The sequence below is a fragment of the Solea senegalensis genome, linkage group LG6, assembly GCF_019176455.1.
Source record: "Solea senegalensis isolate Sse05_10M linkage group LG6, IFAPA_SoseM_1, whole genome shotgun sequence".
NCBI lineage: Eukaryota > Metazoa > Chordata > Actinopteri > Pleuronectiformes > Soleidae > Solea > Solea senegalensis.
The window spans coordinates 17,842,764-17,862,231 of NC_058026.1; the positions used below are offsets into that span (position 1 = coordinate 17,842,764).

A 19,468-nucleotide genomic window follows, 5' to 3' on the forward strand; every position below is an offset into this window, starting at 1 on the left:
CACACCAATGAATGTACTGAAAGTAAATTTAGGAATTAACACATTAAGAATATTTAACATTAATTGTGACTCAGTATAAACTATTTTATTGATTTTCTTATGTATGAGTTGACTACATTATTATCAAGCTATTGAAGCCTTGTGGTCCCTGTCCACTTAACCTGTTTGTATGCATCAAGTTACTATGGAAACTAGGCAGGAAGTTTGATTTTATACATCAGATTTTTTTATTTATTTAGAACATGTTCACAGCACATACATTAAAGTACCGCTGGCTTGACAACAAGGTGCATATGACACACAAAACAACTCTTTATGTCATGGAGTGACATTGTGCGTGTTGGTGCATGTATAATGATAACGTGACAGCAATACAAACATGAATATTCAAAGCATACACACAAATTTAACCTGCTTATTGCTTTCACTCCTTTTATACTCCTGTGCATGCACCTAAAAAATGAAGGACAAGTTGCATGTTAACATTACAGTTTCCAGATAGTCATTACAGGCTGTGAACTGCACTGTCGGGAGGTAAACGTTTGTAGTTTTGAGTTTGTTTCTACATTTGAAATGTACAGTATGAATCATTTATTGAGTTTTATTAATAAAATATGGTTACAGACAAACAAAGACGAGAGGTTTCTGGAGAGTATTTGTGAGATAGTGTTTGTGTGTGTTTATTAAGGTGAGCTGAGGTACATCTGCAGAGCAGGGGTGAAGATTAGAACAGTTCCTAGTATTGACACTGTGAGGAACGCCCAGAGAAAAATCCTGTCCAACACCTGAGCCACGAACTTCCAGTCTTGTACAACCTGAGAGGGACAAAGAGACACAGAGAGAGAGAGGGTGTCAGCAGTGTCAGCTTCCACCATTTCATTCACAGTGAAAACAACCAACACTACACAACCACTACTCTGTGAACTTCCGAAGCTGATAGTTTATGAAGGAACAAGGACAAGTTGCAATGAGTAACTTTTATTCATTATTGTTGTTATAAACAATATTGTTCTGCCTCTGTTTGGTTTTTGGTGAACAGAAACAACGTGGGCTCTTATCTCATCTTATCTTATCTTATTATTTTCAACTGCGTGGCTTTACTAGCGCAATGTTGCTGTTGCTGCACCCATTCCTTTCACCTCTCGGATGAAGTGCTCCTTTTTGATGTGACGGCTGATGTAGCGGACTGAACTTGTGGCTTTCTCCAACATGGCCAGCCAGGCTTGGTTCTCATCCTCCTTTCCACCGAGTGGGCCTCTCTGCTGGCTGCTGCCACTGTGGCCAGGAACACCTTTCCTCCCTGCACCTCTGCGGGGCTTCACCTCTGGGCTGTGGGTCTCCATATCCAGATAGTGGTACCTGCAAATAATGGAAAATATGTGTTATGGCCCTCAGCCCTTCCTGTGTCCTGTCTGTCTGTGTGTGTGTGTGTTGCAGGTTGCTGTGGTGATTACTGATTGGGAGCACCTCTGCCCAGCTTCCCATCTGATAAAAGCCTGCTGGCTTGGATTGTCCCTCTCTCTCTTTTCCCCTGGGATTGTCAACCTGCTGCTCGTGATTTTGTTTTGTTTTACACTAGACAACATGCACCACAGCAGCCTCACACACCGCTGACACTCACTTCCACACTTCATTGTACTTGTTTTATTTTCACGTCACCTGTGCCTGTTCTGTGTTTCGTTGCGGCCCTAGAGCCAGTCGTAACAATATGCTTTTTCTTATCTTCAGGAATTAGCTTTAGGCAACTGGACTCCTGACGTTGTTTTTACGGTTAAGGGTACCATTACGGTAATGACTTAAACAACCCTCTTTAACACCTTGACTCAGGTGAAACTAAAAACATGAAGCTGGGGCCTTGTCCACACCAAAAGTGCAGAACTTTCCCTGCACTTTTTTTTTTTCTTTCTTAAAAAAGATTTACGTAAAAAATTTTGATTTTCAAGAAGTGTCTTTATACACACAACGCTGGTTCTGTGTAGATAAAAATCTAAACTTTTTGCAGATCCTCCTGAACTTGTTCTTGTGTGTCAGGGGGTGAATCCAGCCCTCAGAGGCTTCATACCTGGATCTTTCTACCAGTTGGTCAGAACTGAAGAAGGAGTGAAACAACTTCAAACAACTTCTAAAGCAGGTCCAGTTGGCTACAGATAACTACCGCAGGTGACTACGATGTGGGTGAGTGAGAGTCTTAACAGACTTATTTTCTAATACACCAGTTACTATCCGTCTCACCTGTCAGTGTGGCCGCGCATACACAACAGTCTGGGCAGTCTCTGAAGGAAGAGGCTCTTTACCCACGGAGCCATTGGGTGGTAGGTTGCAGAGGAGCGGTGGTGGACATTAATGACAAAGACAGTGACGATGATGGAGAAGGTGACAAATATCATAATGAAGAGCAGGTACTCTCCAATCAGTGGGATTACCTGATTGGGACACAAAAAAGACAAAAAAAAAGTTGTATTACATAAATTATGTTGATTAACATTTATGTTACTTAGTTTTGAGTTACTTGTACTTTATCATGTGGTGTAAGCTCTACTATTAAATTGAGAGTGAGAAAAAAGGTTTAATCTGAGACAGTAGGGTTAGGGGAGTGAAGGGCATTTAACGTCAGGATAGCAGTTACTTTACTTTACACCTTAAGCCTGTAATCACCTCACACAGTAAATGATAGAGGCTCTACACAACTATGGTGATGTTTTTTCATTAATTTTTCATTCATGTGGCAACGTGCAGTACAGGCATTTATAGAAACATGATTAAATACAATTTGAGATGCTGCTTTTATGTTTATTTCATTAGTATCTTCATATTTATTTCTTATATTTTATTGACTTTTATGGATTTTTAATGTTATTGTACTCCACTGTAGCTGCACAACAGTGTTGCATTTAAAATTGCTTTATAAACATAGTTGGATTGATTGCACATTTAACTACATTCACTGTTATTTTGTTATTATAACTTAAAGACGCTGAATGTCTTTCCTCACTGTTGTGTCCTCTATAATAGCATACGCAGGACTTATAGTAGACACAAGTGTAAAAGCTTATTCAGAATATGTGCCTAATAGAGAGAAGCAAGTGATTTTTCACACCGTTATTTAAACTCAGCATTTCCACTGAGACCTCGATTATACTGAAGTCAATAGGCTGTTAATTGGTTTGACATTTAGTGTAAGCTGCAGGTAAATGATAGGACTGCAGTGGTGATCTGTGTTAATTAGAGCATACTGCAATTAAGATTACAATTAGGATAAGTGAACATGGAGAAAAGCAGCAGAGATTAAAAAAAATACAGAGACACTTTTTTTGAGCTACCCACCTTTGAGGATGAAGGAATGATTTCTTCTATGACCAAGAGGAACACAGTGAGAGACACCAGCACTGATGTGGACAGTGACAGTTTCTCTCCTTCGTCTGATGGCAGATAAAACACCAGCACAGTCAGAAAGGACAGACCCAGGCACGGGATGATGAGGAAGAGGGTGTAGAACAAGGGCAACCTCTTGAGGATGAACGAGTATGTGATGAACGGGTACCAGTAAACCCCATCCCTCCTGCTCCCTTTCACCCCTGTAGCATTGAGGATCTCCCATTCGCCATTGTCAAAGAAGTCTTTACGGTCCACGTAGTGATCCACCAGGACCAGGTCCACCATGTTTCCATCATACGTCCAAGAGCCAAACTTCATGGAGCAGTTCTGTCGATCGAAGGGGAAGAAAGTCACGTCCATGGTGCAGGAAGACTTGTAGCTGGCAGGTGGAGTCCATGTTATGGTGCCATCCCAGCGCACAATGGCTTTGGTCATCAGGGAGCCCTCAAAGCGGCCGTCCGCACTGTAACAAAATGCGAAAAGGAGGGAATTGAGAAGGAGTCAAGGAAAGAGGAGAGGTAAGATGTGAAAGAACACAGAGGAGAAAAACAGTTGCAGAAGCAGCAATAACCTCAGTGTGTGCAACTGATAGTAACTCACTTTTCATACAAGACAATGTCAGGCAGCCATATTGTCTCTGAAGGCACTCTGATAGAAGTAATACCTCCATATTCATCTGGATCCCACTTCAGTTTCACATCAACCCACTCCTTAAAAAAAACATAACAATGCATTTTAGTACGGTCATAAAGTAGAGCTATAAGTTCAGCACCATGGACAGCACCAGACTGCGAGTCAGCAGTGTTTTCTTTGTAAACTTGTTCCTGGTTTGTTTATTGTCTCGTCCACAATCGTATTTGTGTGTCTTTGAGTCAACACTTTATAGAGTTAAATGTATTATTATTCATGTATACAGCACTTTCATTTTTTCAATGATGCTGTTGTACTTGAATCCAACACATAAAGGGTAGTGAATTGAGACACACAAGATATAAAATAAAATAAAAAAAGGAAAGCATTAAATAATATTGAGTTAATTGATGTGATAAAAGATCACATTAATATTCACAGATCTTTGAAAAGTTATTTCCATTGTTTTTTGCGTACGCTCTTGTATTTTTTAAGTCTTAACTCTGGCAGAAACACTGACCTTGTCAGGACTAGTAGTTATTCATGGAGACCAAAACCTGGTTCTGATGAGGCAGAACCTACTTTCTGAGGAGCTGATTAAGTTGAGGGCTTTTGTGCTTATAGGTTAAGGTCAGGGTTAGGCATTAATTGGCTATGGTTAAGGTTAGAAATAGTGCTTTTTTTTACACTGTCCATATGAATGGAATTCAATGAAGAATAAAAACCTGTATATGTGTGTGTGTTAGTTAGCATTCATACCTGCCAAAGCCAGACATTTGTAGTCATCAACTGGTTCTTTTCATCCTCAAGGAAGAAACATGGAAGACAAATGTCACTGGTTAGAGATCTATGAAGCACTTTCCATGAATGATAAAAAGAGGCTAATGAGGAGCAGATTGAGGAAAAAAGTTGAGCATGATGAAAGAAAGCATTTAAATATAGTGGGTTAATTGTTTCTCCTGCCTTCTCCTGCCACTGTGAAAGTAGACTGGATAAACTTGACGGTTAAGTGCCTCGGGCATATACCACAGTGTTCAGTGAGAGAGAGGGAGGCATACGTTATTTCTCACTGACCAATACCACTGGCTAAATTAAAGTAGCTACTGCTGCTGCTTCTTTTTCACTGTGCAAAGCTTTTACATTTCAGGTTAGAGACATATCCAAGAGGAGAGTGATGGAAAAAGAAAAAATTCGGAAATGGTAGGCTGATAATAAAGAGATAAATCTATGGGAAAGATAAAGTGGAGCAGAGGTGAATGCATGTCGTGTGAAGAACAATCGGTATGAGGTGGTTTCTTTGGGAAATATTATTAAAGAAATAACAGTAGTTCTGTTAGAATACCACAAGATGGCACTCTCCTAAACTTCATTTCTACATGATGGGATAGAATCAAATGCAAATGTGAGTATGCTGTGGAGTTATGATGAGCAGTCTGCGTGTGCATGTGTGTGTGTGGGGGTGTGCACTCCTTTTTGTTACCTCTTTAGGACCTCCTCTAGTACTAACACTGTTCTTGTCAGGACCAGTAGTCCTCATGGAGACCAAAACCTAGTCCTGATGTGGCAGAACCTCATTTCTGAGGAACTGGTTCAGTTTATATATATGTCAATATATAATATTTAAATTGTGCTTTAAGTTTAAAGTTAGGTTTATGCATTAACTGGTTGTGGTTTAACTTTGGGATAAGGATTTGCTTAGGCTGTCCAAGTGAATAAAAGTCAAAGCAAGGACTTAACAAAAATAGCTGCAGCACACCTGTGTCTGTGTGAGTGTGTATGTGTGTATGTGTGTGGGTGTGAGCCCTTGTGTAAATAATACATGTGATCTGGTTCCTCTCAGCCTGATGGCCTCATTACTTCCACTACTTTTATGGAGGACCACTTTGGACCTCTCTTTTAACCTTTCTTTTTCTCTTGTTTCTTTCCAGTCTTCCTGTCTTGGGCCCTTTAAGTCCCTCATCTCCTTACTCTCCTACTCATTCATCTTCACACAGTCTTTAGTCTGTCCCCTGTGTTACAGTTCCTCTGCTGACCTCCACAAATAACCACCCTCTTTACCATTCTATATATACTTAAATATGTGACATGATGTTGATCTTAAATTGAGTTTTCCTTCCTTCCATCATTTCTTCCAAATATCTCAACAACTAGATTGGCTGCAGCTTTCCCCGCTACCTTTTTATGGAGAATAAAGGGGTAGAAAATGGATGATGATAATCATAATAATATTATACCGTAACAGAAGTCTGAAGGGTTTGCTTAAGCGTACAAACACTTTTTAAGATGATGTGTGCTCTTTTGTTCTCCTGTCTGACTCTAGTGTGTGCACATGTGATCACGGCAGAGACAGTTAAAATGCCCTATCTAATATTAATACAATGCATAATTCATGCCAAGAACATGAGAGGAGCTAACATTCCAAATAATTCTGACGTCATTTATTTAACTTTTTTTAAATTTGTTGATTTTAGTCACCCGGGGTTAATGTTTTTGACTAGTGATAAATTATTATGTCATTGAGGGCACTTACACACTTGCAGAGATGAGAAGGGTTTTAAGAATAACATTTAGATATAAAAACAAAACAACTATTGGCCTTCTGTTTTTTGTTTTTTTTATCTGACTAAAAAGAGCATTTTTTCCTCAAGCCAGTCACAGTATTTCCATTCTTCCAACAACTAAAAAATATGAACCAAACTCACAAGCTGCGCTCAAATAGGACACAAATATTTAAATTAAGATTTGCTAGCTATAGTTGTTGTGTATGTGATAGTAAATTTACTGACAAATTCTGTCATTTCAATATCGCTTCTGCATGTTTGTGTATCTCTGTTTTGAATTCTCACCACATCAACCAGCTGTGAGATCTTGAGTCCGAAGCGTACGGTGATGGTGTCATTGGCGTGCTGGACAGGCCGTACCCACTTCTGATAACCTTTGAAAAGGTTCCTCAACAAGGAATCCTCCAGCTCAGCCAGCGACACAAAATCCTCCTGAGCTGCAGGGATGAGCACACAACAGAAGAGGTAACATTATCAGATTAAAATTACTAGATTATCTGCATTCAAAACTACACAGAAAATGAAATAACTGTTTGTTTTTGACGTCAAAGGCAAAGGGTCTACACACTCATGACGGCAAAATGACATCACTAATTATCACAGCTGACAACTTGGAGTGGGATAATTTTCTTCTGATGGAGCTCAAAGCAGATAGAATGTTTAACACATGAGCCTCTTAGTTTAGGTTGCTAGCATGCTATTGGATGCTTTTTATCATTCTGCAAAAGTCGCAGAATTTTATTAAAAAATAAATAAGTCATCAAATGCAGTTGCATAATTTGTGGGTACATGTGTATCTTCATAAAACACTACACCTGTCTAATAGTTTGGAATAGATAATAAAATAAAACATTCTACAAAGTGATTTGTTCTATGAAATAAAAACAAGTAAACCAATAATTGAAACAAATGCTAGTTTCTATATTCTAGGGCACACATGGGCAACATAAGGACCTGGGGCCAGATGTGGCCCACAAAACCAGCTTTTTCCAGCCCACGAATCCTCACCTCAAGTTGGCTCTTGCTCAATTTTCTGATAATAGAGCTAAAATAAAAAAGTTACCTTGGAATGTTGTGTTTTAAAGAGTGGACATCTAAATATTTTTTTGGTGATGATCTGGATCTGTGCAGTGCTATACAACGTTACTGCAAATACAGACCAGACATCGGTCTCACATCTTCACAACTCTCACAAAACTTTCCACTTGAAATAGTCACAGGAAAAGACACATATCAGTGAGGTTACATGTCACATTCTATGTTTATTTTTAAAATGTAAATGTTATTCTTCCATCCATCTTCTACTGCTTTATCCTCCACATGAGGGTTGCAGGGGGGAGCTGTGCCAGTCCCAGCTGACATAGGGCGATAGGCGGGGTCACACCCTGGACAATTCACCATGTCCATCACAGAGACACATATAGAGACAAACAACCACCCACTCTCACACTCACACTCACACCTATGTTCAATTTAGAGAGCCCGATTTACATAATCTCCATATTGCATGTCTTTGGACTGTGGGCGGAAACCAGACACCGGAGAAAGGAGAACATGCAAAGCGGCCCTTGTTCCGACCGGGTTGCGAACCCGGGTCTTCTTGCAGCAAATGCTAAATGTTGAATATAAATATTGTTTTTTTTTCCTATTTTGTTAAAACCTTGTTTTTATGGCCCTTTGCTTGCTTCATTAATTTCAATGTGGTTCTTTGGAAAAAGAAATGTTGCCCACCCCTGGTCCACCCCTGGACCACACATACATGTAATATTAATTTGCATCAATGCAGACACAGATGTGCACATGAATGTTAACTTGTTCTCAGTCTTTATTTAAACATATAGAGTCATGCCATGCCATGCCATGCATGAACAATGTGAATCACCTCTCCAGAGCCTCAAAAGGAAGTGGAAGGGAGAATTAAGTCAAGGCCTAAGAGTCAAAACACACACAGACACACACATACATACACACAATCAACCCTGGCCTGACAGCTGGTCATGGCCGAGCGACTGCTTCTAAGCTCCCAAGGCTGACAAAATGATCATGTTGACATGATCACCTCCGACAGAATGAATTTCCAGGGGAGACAAGCTGAGCTCAGAGCTCTTTGTGCAGTCAAGCACAAGACATAATAGTCAGTTAAAGAGTGACGCTCACACTGAGCACGAGACAGGAACACTGTTTTCACTTCGCCAGCCACTGTTCAAGCACAGACAGCCGAGCGAAATTGGTCTCTTAGGTAGACAATTACAGGCAACACACTGTGATGTTTTCCAGAGTTCAGTTAGCCTTCGCTTCTTTGTTTTAACTACTGTGTAGCTGCATTGAAATCTCAGGAAGGACAGAGGAGTCTACATGTATTCAGTAAAAAGTACAGTATTCAGACGAGGGAAGACTAGGTTAGTCATGTATTATCTATCACAAATTAGTCACCTGATTAACAGATATATATGTTATCTTTTGTTCATGTGTCATTTTTCTGGACCTTGTCTGCTATGTAAAAAAAAATAGCTACCATAGACCGAAGACAAAAAGTGCTTGTGGGTTTCAAGGTCTCCCTTACATAAGTGAAAATACATTGAATAGCCACAAGGGGGCGAATCCAGAAAAAGTCCAGTCAAACTGAAGTCTACTTCTCACTGATTCATGAGGACAGTAAACACTTTGCTGAGGACTTAATGGTTTTAAATAGGTCGTCTTCAAAGGAGAATGGTGTCACTTTTGGAAATTATGTCCCGCAGCACATGAATTAGTGGTGGAAAATGGTATATAATAAAGTTACAATAAAGTAAGACACATATGGACACCAGTGTGACTGACACCTGGTGTCATCCAATAGGAGTCTGGTTGCAGGTTCTCCTAACTCTGAACTTCTGTTGCATGGTGTCGGCCAAGTCATAATTGTGAAGGCTTCAAAACAGGAGTTCCTCTAGATGATGTCGTAACTGAATGCCACTTGCAAAGAACATGGAAACAAATGTAACGTGAGGCGAAGCTGCTGCCTTTGTCGGGTCGTAGTGCCACAGCTTGGGCAGAGGGCTGCATCCACGGTGCTACACCTTGTGCAAAACTACTTTTCAAATGCATGTAACATACTTTCTCACAGACAAACTTGTCTGGCTGTAAACCATGCATGTTAACCGGTGGAAAGCGAACGCGCCATGTTTCCGTAGGTTGTCCAAGTAATAACTTTGCACCTCAGCAATTATTGTTTGTGATTTGTTACATGAGTGTCACATAACTGCTGAGCCGCTAATCTACTTTTTTTAATTTTTAAACATAAAAACATGCATTTATATTATACAGGAATTGTGAGGGAAGAAGGAATTGTGTTTAACTTTCAGTTGAAGAAACTGCATGCAATTTGTAACCCACAGTCAGACACATGCTTACATTTGCTCTGATGAGAGCCAGTAAGCTCATCCAGACGTATCGCCGTAATGTGCTGTAAAACTGCATCTCAGCAAACCCTGAACCTCCTTCCAGTTACTCACTGTTTGTAATTAAGATGAAGATGACAGCTGCATTCTCTGGATGCTCAGAGCATTATGTGGTATTTGTAGTTTAGTGACTCCCACAGTAAGTCAGAGTCTCTATCACCTCACAGCTCAGGGCATTTGTCCACACACAGTAAGATGGTGATATTTGGCACTGTCGATGGTAGTGTTGCAACAGAGGCTGACAGCCAGAAATAACAACTTCCAATAACCAGCACAAACAAGGGGAATGGAGCAGAAGAGTGGAGAGGGCTGATAAGAGAAGGAGTGTGGCGCAGTGACCCAGAGCCATTCCCTCCAGTGTATGAGAGAGACAGAGCGAGGGGGAGGGTGGAGGTTGATACTGTAGGAGAAGTAAAGGGCAAGGTGAAAGAGAAGAGACGGCAAAACAGATACAAAAACAAATATTGATGTCAACTTTTCTTTTAACCTGAGGTTTTATGCCATTTCCCTCACATGCCACATGCGATACATACATGTACATGAACAGAGAGAGGGACTGTTTATACATTCTTTTGATCCTATCAGCATTCATCTGAGGGTCACTGAAGGAAATCGTACTATTACGATTTCCTTTTCTTGCTTTAAGTGGGTTTGAATTCTTGTTTAATGTTCATGTGTTCAAAGGCGAGTTCAAGGTTAGGACAGCATGACAACAGTCATGGAGGACATCTGTTGAAAAGTACAAAGTCTTTTTGTACTGTGTTTTGTACCAGAGAAAGGGTCTATCAATGTTTCTTTTTTTATCAGACTAGGTTTCTTGGTTAAATGCTGGGTTTAAATGGATTATATTCAGGTGCATTTGTTGCTTGCTATTGATGGCTGATTTTACATCATTCTTTTCTATGCTCAAGGTAAGAATGACTGAATCAGATTGATTCTCTTTTTGCCAACCAATACAATGAAAACAACACCAAAAATTAATTTTCTTATGAATGTCTATTGCATTTGCTACAAGGTCAACTTTCTTTCTAACTAGTCAGAAAAGATTTTTTAAGAGCTTGGTAATATTAAAAAATCCTGCACAATGTGGATTTTAATGTCATTCATGACATTGTTCATATAGAGCCTTTTCTAGCCTTGATGACCGCTCAAAGCAGCTTTACACTACAGTTTCATACAGTGCATCTATGTGCAGCACATTTGACCTCAGTTACATTATAATAGCCAGTTAACAGCTGTGTATTTATGTACATCTCTCACTGCAGTCAAGCCAGCCAAACTAAATTTAGCAACACGTTTAATCCAGTGCAGTTACTGATCCTGTTTTCTGACTACTTTATTTCTGAGTGACCTGAACACAGCCAAGCCAACCACAGGAAACTGATTGTAGCCTACTGTAGCTTGATACAACTCACTGGTTGATCCAAATGTCTTTGCAGTCATTGCTGAAGTGAATTGATGGTCAAAACGTGGCTATATAATATATAAATAATTCTCCAGGCAATCTGCAAACTGCAAACTGTCTGACAGCTTTTGGTTGAATGTCCTTGGTCCATCGAGGCAAGACAGAGGAGCCTTGCTGAAGAACAGGTGCATCGGTGAAGTGGGTGACCAGGCAGAAGTGGAATACTGCATGTGCAGTATGCTTTTCCTGGGCAGCCGCTGCAAAAAATAAATCCATGAAGCTGCTTATACTTTTTCAGCGCTACAGCTCCAGGTGGTGGATGTCATTCATTAACTGTGAGTAAGTATGTTTACAGAGCACAAACTGCCATAATCAAATCTGGAAAGACTGTTGGATTGGCTTGAAAATAGACACTGGCACTAGATACTGAGCAGAACAGATTTTGGGTAGAACAGTCTAGGTGGATCTGGGTCAAGATGAGTTGTGCTTGGTAAATATCATGGCTATTTTATAAAGGAACAGTGGATGGCATCACACGTTTACATTATTTAAGTTCTTGACAGCGCAGTTTTTGGACACAGGTTGTATCAATTTCTCTGTGAATCTAGTATTCTGATGCTTTCATAGTATTTATTTATTGCCTTGGCCAACTTATTTAATAGAGCATCATCATTTGTGCCGAACAAGTGATATCATAGATGTTACCTTGTGAAAATGTATTTATATAACATTTACTGACAGATTGTCAGAGATTCAGGTGTATCAGTGGCAGCTAATGAAGTACTGAGCTGTTAACAGAGATGAATTGTAGGTAACATTGTGATTTGAAATTTAAGTTCTAATTGTTGTTGATGGAAAAATGGAATTAGGTGATAATGAATGAATATAATTGGTATAACATCCTTACAAGGCCTGATTATTCACACGTGTGTGTGTGTGTGTTCCTTGGGCATGTGGCCACAAATTAGGTTAAAAGTTAAAGCCTTGTTAAGACTCAGATTACTTTCCATTGCATCAGGTCTCACTGTGCAGCACTCACTTTGTAAGAGCCTGAAACTGAGCATCAGCTACATTTTATCTAGCATCTCGACAGGAAGCAGCTCAGTCGCAAGATTCTCATCTAAAGGAGCCAAACGTCAAACACGGCGGGGATGGATTATTCGACTGAACCTTACTTCAGATACAGGCTGACTGGCTGTTTTCAGTGTGTGTGTGTGTGTTTCCCTGTTTGGGACCTTTTCTGGTATAACAACTAACCTTATCAGGACCAGTAGTCCTCATGGAGACCAAAACCTGGTCCTTATTAGACAGAACCTCATTTCAGAGGAGCTGTTCAGGGCTAAGGTTTGTTTAAGGTTAGTTTTAGGCAACTGGTTATGGTTAAGGTTAATGATAACACTCTGGTTTGGCTGTCCAAATGAATGGAAGTCAATGCAGTGACCTAAGAAGAATGGCTATGCAAACCTGTGTGTGTGTGTGTGTCTGTGGTTGATTGAGCAGAGGTGAAGGATATATTGATTTGAATGGTTGGGGGATGGGGCTGGTTTTCCTGTGAGGACATTACACATTATTACATTATTGTGTGTTTGTGACTGTATGTGTTTTTAGGTACAAAGAACATGAGAAGACAATGCACAGCGTGTGCAAACAGAACACATGGTAAACCAACATGTGTTTGCAGGACAAAGAAAATACAGGTTGCTGATGAGTGATAGAGACACTGTGTTGACCCAGCACTCGAACACACCCTACCTTCTCCTCATTGGAAACACCCCATGGTCACAGTGGTACGATCACTTTGACACTGCCACCATCTGTTCACTGCAGAAGCACAGCGGGATGTACCTTTTTTTGTCTTAAATTAATCTTTGCATTCTTTTCTCTCACATTTCTAATCAGTGGCTCACACATATGGAGAGGGAGAGAAGCTTTGGAGGTGGGATGGAATTTAGGTAAAATATCAAAGTGTGATTTTTCCAACATACTGCAACTGGAATTTGATTAAGTTTTTTTTCAAGTTTCAACTAAGTACTAAGTAAGTGTTGCTGCTCCTAATTCTAATAGGTTTCTAGTAGTCAGTTTAGAGTGTCCCATTTGCCTAATCCCCAAATCTGCATGTCTTTGGACTGTGGGAGAAAACCGGAAAACTCACACACACAACTGAGTGGCCCCAAAGAACAATCAAAACGAAGAATTGAATTAAATTGTAACCTTTACGATTCGACAATCATTAATTGTTCAGCCCTACTTTACAGTTGTATCTGTTGCTTTTGCTCCTGTTTACCCACAATGCAACAGGACAGGTGCCTCTTGGGGAGAACAAAGACTGTGCACTGTGAGAGCGCACAGTTTCATAGGCACTGAACATCATAAGTCATGACATGTACAGACACAAATTGAGGCCTCAAGATTATTTTGAGTGGGATATATGTTAGAATGGTGGACTGAATCAATAAATCTAAGCAAATCACAAGAAAGGCATTAAAGGAAAGGATCAATAACAAACACATGTGAAGTATTGGCATCATCCCAGCAAAACAAAATAGATCCAAACTACACTGAAACAGAATAAAAATAACAGCGACATATATCATCTCATTCCGAGGTGTGTCATGATTCAAAACAACCTGCCAGGAATTTGAATTTAAGTGCACTGATGGACACTGTGGGACACTCACTGAAGGTGGATTTATAATTTTCATCAACTTGTCATCTCTCCAGAACCTCTCTCTTTCTCTTTCTCCTTCTCTGTCTCTCTCTCTCCCACCATCTTTCTCACAGGCAGAGGGTTTTCTTTACAGCATGTGCTGCCAAGAGCCACTCCAACTCAAGATTAGAGTGGTGTGAAATGCTTTGCAGTAAGCTGCTATCATCAGAGAGAGAGAGAGAGAGAGAGAGAGAGAGAGCAGTTGGTCCACAGTGAAACAATTATTACATTTTTCACTTACCACCATCACACATAGGAGACAGACCTGGGTTGCTGCTTTATTATGTTTGGGAATTCTTTGCCCTCTGATTTTTCTTTTTTTATTAAATGCTATATTGTTATATTTCATACTGTATTTCCAGAGGAAATATCATGAGGGCGCTTCTCTTCTGTCATTAGCTGTCATAAATCATCAATGTCCTCTCTCTCACACACACACACACACAGCTGACCCCCATCACTGTCCCGCTGCCTCACACACGGTTAAAAGTGCAATCGGAGAATGAAAAGCACCGCGTGTGCTTCATTAAACTCTCCCCCTCTGTGTGCGTAAAGGAGCGCGGTGCAGGACGCTGCTCCAGGATGATTCCATCTTCTTACCTTGCGTCGTCGCTCTCCCAGGGAAAGCCAGGGCGAACCACAGCACCGCAACCGCAAACTTCATTCTCTTCCCTCTCATCGTCAGCAGAAAGCGAATGGATGGATGTGAGTCCACGGCGGAGATCAAACCATTTTACAACAACAACAAAAACAACAACGACCCTCCTCCTGCAGGAGGCTTCTCCTCGTCGACACCAGAGCGGGACCTCCGGAGGATCATGTCCAGGTTCAACAATAAAGGGAAGGTTGTTGATGGCTTTGTTTAACACACACAGCCTCCACAGTGTGGTTCAGCTGCAGCTCGATGTCCCCCCAACCCCCCATCTCTCTCTCTCTCTCTCTCCCTCCCTCGCTCTCTCTCTCTCACTCTCTCACGGTGCTGCGTTGATGAGTTGATGGATGCTGCCGCACGCAGTGGGGGCGGAACGGGTGGAGGGCTAGCCCGTCACAGGATGAGACGGATCTGGACTCTGGTCTCCATCCAGTGGTGAATAAATATTACATTACAGATTTCAGGATGAAATAAAACATACAGGTCATCCAATTTATATGTATTTTAACTCGAATGCAATGTATTTTTTTCCCCCCTGCACATTTTCAATATTTACTATTATTATTATTAATATTATACTATTAATCCATGTAAACTACAACATCTATTACTACTACTACTAATAATAATTTGTTATAATATATGTTAAGTAGCTCTATATTCGTACACTGGTCAAGAGGGTTTTGGTCAGAGACATAATTCTTTCATCAGTCTCAAGCATCTGACTGTAAATGTAACCCACAACACTTTATCCAATCAGGAGCCAGAACTCCACAAAGAGGCGGTCCTTACTGCTTGTGCTGTTTGTCAGCAGATACGTTTGTCAGCAAGTGTAAGAAGTCACAAACATGAGTGGACCTAAACTCATTCAGCTTAAAATGATGTTGTGAATTAATTTATCTTGGAAGGATAAAACTAGCATAGTAACGTACTTCCCAGGATGCATTGCTTGAGGGTGAAAACCCTCTCTCCTTTTTAAAATCACACACTAGTTATTTCTTCATTTTTGTTTGTTGATTGATCTGTTGGACTCAATGAAGACGAGAAAAGTGCTTGATACTTGAGACATCAACCACAACATGAGCCCAGCCCAGTTACTGCACAGTTTTTGACATGAAGAGCAGCAGACTGTGCTGAGCTTACAGGGAGTGCTGCGTTGCTTGCTGGGTAACACTTAGAAATGTCATGAAAGCACTTTAGTTTCTGATAAATGGCTTTAGATCATCTTTCAGGGAGCAGTGATCTGTAAGTTTCCCCTCAGAAGCCCATCCCATCGCATTGTTTTAGAGGCAGCATTATCATAAATCATCAGACTCTGCAATTCCTAGCTTCAATCACTCAGCTATTTACCGACACCCACTAATGCATGCCATGCCATGCTGTGCCATGTCACGCCATACAGTACAATGCATGCCATGCTGTCAATCTAAAGAGTGAGCCTCACCCTCACTCGTCAAATGACCTGGGATAAAATGAGCAAATGGCCAGCTCAGGAGTGGCCAAGAAAGTCTAATTATTTGGGGAAAATGCAATATGAGGAGTAAAAATATTCATGATGATATTTAAAATAATTTAAAAATCAACGTATATGTTTTGATATGAAAGAATGGACATAGTCTAATCTATAAATAACAAAAACTGACGAAATGTGTGGAGCACTATAATCAAAACACTTTCCAAACTTATATACAAATGTGCATTTAGTATGTTATTTGCTAAACAAGTTTTCATGTTTTCATGACTGATGGTCTAATAAATTTGTTAAGCACTGTATATAATTTTATGTTAAATATGATACATTTGATTTTCGGCTAACATTGTTATACCTCACAGCAAGAAGGTCATCGGTTCAAATCCATCACAGTTTGACTGAGGGCCTTTCTGGAGTTTGCATGTTCTCCCTGTGTGTGTGAGGGTTTTTCTCCAGGTTCCACAGTCCAAAAACATGCAGAGGTTAATTTGTCACTCTAAATTGACCATAGGAGTGAATATGAGTGGTTGTAGGTTACTATTATTATTATTAAAAAATAGTGTTTGATGTGCATAGTATTTGCTAAAATATTTTATATTTATATTTATATATAGAGAGAGAGTGGTGTGTGAGTGCTACAGGACTCACACACAGGACTCGTTAAAGGTTTACACGTTTCAAGCAAAAGTGAATCCATGCTAACAACGTGAGTTTGCTGACACTGGAGTGAAAACGAGATTCCCAGATGAGCGGCAGAACACACCCTGCCACATCACATCCTGAAACCAAATCTGATTAAAGCCCATAATGTACGGTACATTGGAACAGCATGGTCCCCGAACTAGAGCCCGATTTCTCAGCAAGTGAAGCCACAGGACTGGAGATGGTTGCGCTATTATTTTATGAGCATGTTTTCATTCCAGAGCTATCATGTTTCACGGATAAAAGGTAAAGTGGCGAGGATGAGCGCTGACTGTAGCACAGGTTATCTAATTACACGCTGTTCAGGCCGAGCAGATGAGGTGATCCTGTATCGATCTGGCAGAGTTTCCATACAGTGTTGGAAAATTAAGAGATATGCATCTCCTCGGCTTTGATTCACACCTGTTACCAGTTAACGGTGGCGTAAGAGAGAGAAAATCAGACATACACAAACAGGTTTCGCAAGTTTTGTTTTTGCTCACATAAAATGTGTCGTGTCGCTGTGTAAATGGCAAACGGGCAGAGAGCAGATAGAGTGTGAAGAATGCAAGTGATTTATGGATGAGCCAGTGCCGACAGCCAGACCATCTGACACTGAACAGAGAGCTCACATTCATTTGCTTTGTGTCATTTATTCAGGCAATCAAATAAGCAGTTGCTTGACTCGTAAATAGCTCATGGCGAGATGGCGAAGGAGATGGACTCCCTCTCTTAATTAAGTTAAAGCTAACAGCAGCTGGAAGAAGAACTGCAAGGCGAATCCTTCTGCACCCATGCATAAACACACACGCACACACACACACACACACAGAGAAATGCATGGGATTTGATCGTTCATTCACAACAAACATGAACACACACTTTTTTGCGGCACACATGCAGATCACATGCTACCACTTGACTGCTTACATTGGCTTTAAGTATATCTCATTAAATGCTGTCTTACTCAGACACCTGATCGCTGCTCTGCTGTCACCAAGACTTGCCAGAGGGTGACACACACACACACACACACACACTCACACACACACAGGTCAAGTAAGCTCATCCCATCTTCACTACTTATCTAACACCAAAACAAACAAAAAATACTATACTATGACTTTTTGGTCTCATTTTGGACGACATACTGTACTTTGACTTTTTGATCTAATTTTGGACGACATACTATACTGGGACGTTTTTGACTAATTTTGGACGACATACTATACTATGACTTTTTGGTCACATTTTGGATGAGATACTATACTATGACTTTTTTGGAGGACATACTATACAATGACTTTTTTTCTAATTTTTGACGACATGCTATCTGACTTTTTGTCTCATTTGAGCGACATGCTATCACGATGACTTTTTGACAGATTTTGGACTGACATACTATACCATGACTTTTTCTAATTTTGGACGACATGCTATACTATGACTTTTTGGTCTCATTTTGGACGATATACTATACTATGCCTTTTTTGACTGATTTTGGACAACATACTATACTATGACTTTTTTAAATTATTTTGGACGACATACTATACTATGCATTTTTGGTCTCATTTTGGACGACATACTATACTATGACTTTTTTGATTTGAGGACGGTATACTATACTATACGTTTTGACTGATTTTGGACAACATACTATACTACTTGACTTTCTTGATGATTTTTGAATGGCGTACTATACTATACTTTTGACTGATTTTGGACAACATACTATACTATGACTTTTTGTCTAATTTTGGGCGACATACTATACTATGACTTTTTTGTCTCATTTTGGGTGACATACTATGCTATGACTTTTTTGATAGAATTCGGACGACATACTATACTATGACTTTTTTGACTGATTTTGGAAAACATACTATACTATGACTTTTTTGACTGATTTTGGACGACATACTATACTATGACTTTTTTGACTGATTTTGGACGACATACTAAAGTATGACTTTTTGACTGATTTTGGACAACATACTATACTATGACTTTTTTGGGTGATTTTGGACGACATACTTTACTATGACTTTTTTGGGTGATTTTGGACAACATACTATACTATGACTTTTTTAACTGATTTTGGACGACATACTTTACTATGTCTTTTTTGACTTATTTTGGATGACAAACTATACTGTGACTTTTTTGACCGATTTTGGATGACATACTATACTATGACTTTTTTGGGTGTTTCTGGACCACATACTATACCATGACTTTTTTGACCGTTTTTGGACGATATACTATACAATGACTCTTTTGGGTGATTTAGGGCGATATACTATATTATGAATTTTTGGACCATTTTTGGACGATGTACTATACTATGACTTTTTTGGGTGATTTTGGACAACATACTATACTATGACTTTTTTAACTGATTTTGGACGACATACTTTACTATGAATTTTTTGGGTGATTTTGGACAACATACTATACTATGACTTTTTTAACTGATTTTGGACGACATACTATACTATGAAGTTTTTGACCGATTTTGGACGACATACTATACTATGACTTTT

At 39.8% G+C, this 19,468-nt stretch overlaps 1 protein-coding gene across 2 annotated transcripts; it reads right to left on the reverse strand.

Moving 5' to 3' along the window:
- Positions 1-203: 203 nt before the first annotated feature.
- On the reverse strand, positions 204-15,063 carry chrnb3a (cholinergic receptor nicotinic beta 3 subunit a). Of its 2 annotated transcripts, none has more exons than XM_044027373.1 (8): positions 14,719-15,063; positions 6,852-7,003; positions 4,765-4,800; positions 3,976-4,085; positions 3,325-3,838; positions 2,233-2,423; positions 1,140-1,359; positions 204-815 (listed from the first exon to the last, which is right to left on the reverse strand). In XM_044027373.1, the coding sequence occupies exons 1-8, from the start codon at positions 14,795-14,797 to the stop codon at positions 684-686; spliced, it is 1,434 nt and encodes a 477-aa protein (XP_043883308.1). In that variant the 5' UTR covers positions 14,798-15,063; the 3' UTR covers positions 204-683. The 2 variants fall into 2 exon arrangements, with proteins under 2 accessions (XP_043883308.1, XP_043883307.1); XM_044027372.1 differs by having other exon boundaries at positions 4,765-4,809.
- Positions 15,064-19,468: the final 4,405 nt, after the last annotated feature.

Bases quoted from the DNA above. Each gene is read 5' to 3' on its own strand.
- chrnb3a (XM_044027372.1), bottom strand. From the start codon at position 14,797: ATGAGAGGGAAGAGAATGAAGTTTGCGGTTGCGGTGCTGTGGTTCGCC. The intron at 4,086-4,764 runs GTATGAATGCTA...GTTTTTTTTAAG, and splicing joins CAAATGTCTGGCTTTGGCAG to GAGTGGGTTGATGTGAAACT. The intron at 816-1,139 runs GTGAAAGGAATG...TGTCCCTCTCAG, and splicing joins AGGAGCACTTCATCCGAGAG to GTTGTACAAGACTGGAAGTT.